Here is a 4590-nt window from a genome sequence, read left to right on the forward strand (position 1 = left end):
TGTAAAGTCGGTGTGGTCGGACTGCTGAGCGTTGGAATTGTTTCGCCGGTGAGGCCCTCGGTGAGACACAGCGGTGTTCCTCCAGCAACACGGAAAGAAAATCCCCTCTTAGGAAAAAGTTTCTGATGTTTGAAGGGAAACTGGGTCGATTTTGTTTTCCAACGGATGAGAAAAATACAGAAAGCTCTGCTGTTGAAGGATGAGCACAAGCCTTCCTTAAAACATTAATAAAATTTTTGTGAGTGGAACTGGTTTTGGTGACGGTCTTCTCTTTAGGTTATTTTCATTGTGTGAATTTCTCAAACCTCTTAGAAAGTCTGGAATAAATATGAGCTAGTAAAATTACGTTTTTCTTGGCTCACAACGTCTGCCTTTTGTTTAGATTGCAGCGAAAATTGGAGGAGATGCTGGCACATCAATGAACTCGAACGACTACGGTTATGGAGGACAGAAAAGACCTCTGGAGGATGGAGGTACGAAATCGTTACTGCTGCATTTGTTTTTGTTGACTACGGCCACTGTGCCAGAAACATTGCAGGTGGTGGTTTTGTTGGTGGATTCGATTTTTTTTTTCCATAGCACAGCATTAAAACATTTTGTTTCCCTCGTAGATCTTGACATGCTCTTTCATTTTCAGTTTAATGGGAAAATTTGTTTCAAACTGTTGTGCTCTAAACTGAAGTGAATGTAAGCCTGTTTTAAATGTGGTTTAAACGCTGCAAATGAAAAAATGTGTGTTGGGGGGGGGCAACAAAATTCTTGGTAGAGAGAAATGCCTGCACAGGTATGTCAGTGAAGTCTTCTGTTGTGAGGGGCTGGTTACAGCTTGGAAGTTAGAGTAGAAGTGCTCACCGTTTACACAAGATTGTTTCAAATACTTTGTTACAGTAGTTTCATATACTTTATTACTGCACAATTTCAAATAAAAGTATTACTGCATTTCATTGTAAGAGCATAGGACTTTAAAAAAGACAGGAAGGTAAATTTTCTACCTTGTAGATACTTTTGTTAGTCTAATATTTCAGCCTACAGCATGTGTGAACCCTGATAAGATCATACTTAAATCTTCTGACTTGTTGCAGCTTTTTGGATTTGCCTTACACTGCAGTAGAGTTTTCTCCTGAAATGTGTGTGTGTCGTCTTCTGTCTCTTATGGAGCAGCCACTTTGAACTTAACAGGGTTTGATATGTTTACTATCCAGACAAAATCCTGGCTAAATTATGGAAAGAAGCCTCTGAGCTTGTTGAAATGTTCTCGTAGGTCTTACAAAAGAGCAATGCCTTTTTTTTTCCTTTAAGAGGATTGAAACTCAGACTACAGAATGTAACTAAGGCTTTATATCAGGAGTTCTTATGTCCTGCAATAAAGTTTTTTTTTTTTCTATTGAAGGTGAGGTTTTTAATATACAAAAATGAGCTAATGATGCTTCAGATGATATATGTAATGTATTCTTTTTATTTTATGTGTAGATGGCTCTTGGACAAGTCCGAGCAGTACAACACACTGGGAGGGAATGCCCTCTCCTTTTAAAGGCAGGAATTTTTATTTATTACCTGTGTTTAGTATGTAAACATGACATAAACTAGTGGATCTTTCTGGATTGACACAAATATTTCTTGGAATATGTGTCTGAGTTTTTGCTGCGCATAAATTATGGTGGTTCATTTAGCCTTTATTTTGGGGTGGGAAGGAAGCATCTGAAGTCTGTCTTTTTAGATACAGGTTAATGATGCCTTTTATTTCTCTACTGTACAGAAAGGATTTGGACAGTAGTGATGTAGTTGCTTGAATCTGGTTTTTTTGGAAGTTTTATGCTATGAAATGCTTGATATTTAGATAGGAATTTCATATCCACATTCAGATTGAGATTGCATTGCCATGTGATACTGTTGTATTTTCGGATATTTGATCTAGACTTGTGGTCATTGTCAGAAAATTTTTTTTCTTTTAAGTCATTGTTGATTTTTGTATGGATTTGATTTTTTTTTTTCTTTTTTTACTATAGAAGCATCATTAGCTTGAGCAACCAACAGAGCTCAACTTTGTTCCTTGTCTTAGTTGAGTTTCAGTGACTGGGTATCTGAGCAATCTACATACAGCGAGTCCTGAAAGCTGCCTTTTGTTAAACTACTGAATAGATACATGGAAAAACCTAACATCTTTTCAGCTATACTAACCAAGTGCTGAGTGCTCGTGAGAGATTCTTTCTTTTATTCAGATGATCAGCTCCCTGAAATTGGAGGAAAAAAGAAAGAAAGGAAAAAAAAAAGAAAGGGGGCTAAATACACTGGAAATTTACAATTCACACTAAAACGTTTAAACGCTTATTGAATTCCTTGGCAAAAAAAATTTAAAAAATCTTAATTTTGCAGATCAACCAGATGCTAAGAAAGTTGCTCCTCAGAACGACTGTAAGTAATTTTTATTTTGTTGTCAAAAAACCCTAAACAAGTGTAACATTGTCAGAACAGGAGTTTGAAAGTGTTCTGGTAGGTGACACTTGAATAAGTAAGAACAAAAGAATGGCTGGGGGGTTATGTCTCATTTTGCAAAGCCAGTCTGCTTTGTAAAACTGGCAGTGGTGTCAGTTTTAGCAACAGTTAATGTTTAAATTTGTTTTTAAACCTGTTGATAAGAATTCTTAAAAGTCAACTCGGACAAAATATTGATACAGTTAAGTTTTATTACCAAAGCAGAAGCTTAGTTGTAAACTACACCACTTGTTTGAATTTAATTTGAACAATATTTGTTTATAGCTTTTGGAAATCAGCTACCACCGATGCATCAGCAGCAAAGGTAAGAGTTGCACTGCATCTTATGTAGAGTTCTTGTTTTTACTGAAATAAAGCAATTTCAAGATTTTTTTCTGAAAAAGTGATACCAACTCTGTGACTGTTGTAATTTAGCTTCAGCAAGTCCTAAGTCAGACACTCCAAATGCATCTACATTGCTGTTTCTCTCTCTTCATAGCCTAGGCTGTGTATCAAGCTTAAGAAAAGGAAAACATGTTGCTGGTTTTTGCTGCTGGAGCCATAGGGAGCATAACTGGAAGTTGGAATCTGAAGGGAAAGGGGGGGACACAATCTTGTAAACAAAAAGGAACCTTGATGGACTCAGAAACAAAAAAACATTCTAACCTTACACAGAGGATTACTCAGCTACAACTTAGTGGTTTTCTCCACTCCTTTCTTGCCTGAACCACATCCCACTATTATTCTTATGGTTTGGCTGGGTTTGGTAGATGAGATGCTGACATTTTCAGCATACTGCAGTGGATATGCAGATGAAACTTGAAATGCTCCAGTGGCCTTTTCTGTACCACAATAAAGGGATTGGGTTGAGTTGTGTTACACTTGAACCTTTTGTGTTGCTCCTGTATATTGTCAGCTTAGGCAGAACTGTGCTTGCAGAGTGACTTCTAAAGCTGATGGGAGGGTAAAGCTTTCTTGAGAGTAATGGGAGGGTATATATATATATAAAAATAATGCCACTTTGGTCTCTGGATGGTCATTGTCTTCTGTTTAACATTCTCTGTAGGTCTGTGATGACAGAGGAATACAAAGTTCCAGATGGGATGGTTGGATTCAGTAAGTAGTATGGATGTGGTCCTGTATATAGTGCAGGATGTTAGCAGATGCTGTTAATACAAGTAATCTTTCTGTATTTTCTTTCTTCAAGTAATTGGCAGAGGTGGAGAGCAGATCTCACGCATACAGCAAGAGTCTGGCTGTAAAATACAGATTGCCCCTGGTAACTATTTGTGGGTTTTTTTAATTTGTTTATTTGGGGGGTGGGATGGTAGAAAGTTCAGAAGACTTCTCATTGCTTCTAAGTGCCTCAACCTTCATTTAAGGTACACTTTAATTGTTTGTTGTAGTTGTGACTATCATGGTCTAAAGAATATGGGATACACTGATTATTCTACTTCATTGATGTTCCAGTAGTTTGCATGTTAGGATTAATTTCATAATCTTTTTCTGACTTTACTGACAAGTTGGTTTTATTTAATGACTGCAGATAGTGGAGGCCTGCCTGAAAGATCATGTATGCTAACTGGAACACCAGAGTCTGTTCAGTAAGTAAAATTCTGTGTGTGCATGCTAGGTTGTGAAATACTTTTCATTTTTTAGATCTGAATGTAATACCCATATAATATATGTTTTTCTTCTACTGAAGAGGCAGTTTGATGACAATTAAACATATACAGGAGATAAAAGGCCCTTGAGCTGTGATCAAATTTCCCAGCATACTTGGAATTTTAGGACAAAAAGAATGGAACTTCAGCTTGAACTCAAGTCCAGATCTTGGTGTAGATAATAATTGCATAACTGTGCACTGGTTTCAGCTTGAGAATGAAACGTGTGGATATATATATTAAAAAGAAATATATGCTGAAAAGAAGCTTGAAGACCAACTTCTAGTGGCTTTGCTAGGAAAGATCTGGAGTGTAGTGGTATAATGGTATTACCTTATTTATGTTAGCTGCTGCCACTTCATGTTTCCAGGTAGGGCCTGCAGCTACATGTTTTCCTTTGGGAAAGTAGGTGTCATCCTCCTTTTAAGTCTCAGCCAGGCACCCTGCCATTCAT

At 37.2% G+C, this 4590-nt stretch overlaps 1 protein-coding gene across 1 annotated transcript in view; it reads left to right on the forward strand.

The window, feature by feature from the left end:
- Nucleotides 1-4590, forward strand: part of FUBP1 (far upstream element binding protein 1) — a 23321-nt gene that overhangs the window by 9407 nt on the left and 9324 nt on the right. The window contains exons 2-7 of the mRNA XM_029963986.1: nucleotides 383-473; nucleotides 2374-2412; nucleotides 2758-2797; nucleotides 3539-3588; nucleotides 3680-3751; nucleotides 4019-4076. Of these exons, the coding sequence (XP_029819846.1) occupies nucleotides 383-473; nucleotides 2374-2412; nucleotides 2758-2797; nucleotides 3539-3588; nucleotides 3680-3751; nucleotides 4019-4076 (350 nt within the window). The remainder of the gene's footprint in view (nucleotides 1-382; nucleotides 474-2373; nucleotides 2413-2757; nucleotides 2798-3538; nucleotides 3589-3679; nucleotides 3752-4018; nucleotides 4077-4590) is intronic.

This window comes from Manacus vitellinus, unplaced genomic scaffold (genome assembly GCF_001715985.3).
Source record: "Manacus vitellinus isolate BGI_N305 unplaced genomic scaffold, ASM171598v3 scaffold_67_pilon, whole genome shotgun sequence".
Taxonomy (NCBI): domain Eukaryota; kingdom Metazoa; phylum Chordata; class Aves; order Passeriformes; family Pipridae; genus Manacus; species Manacus vitellinus.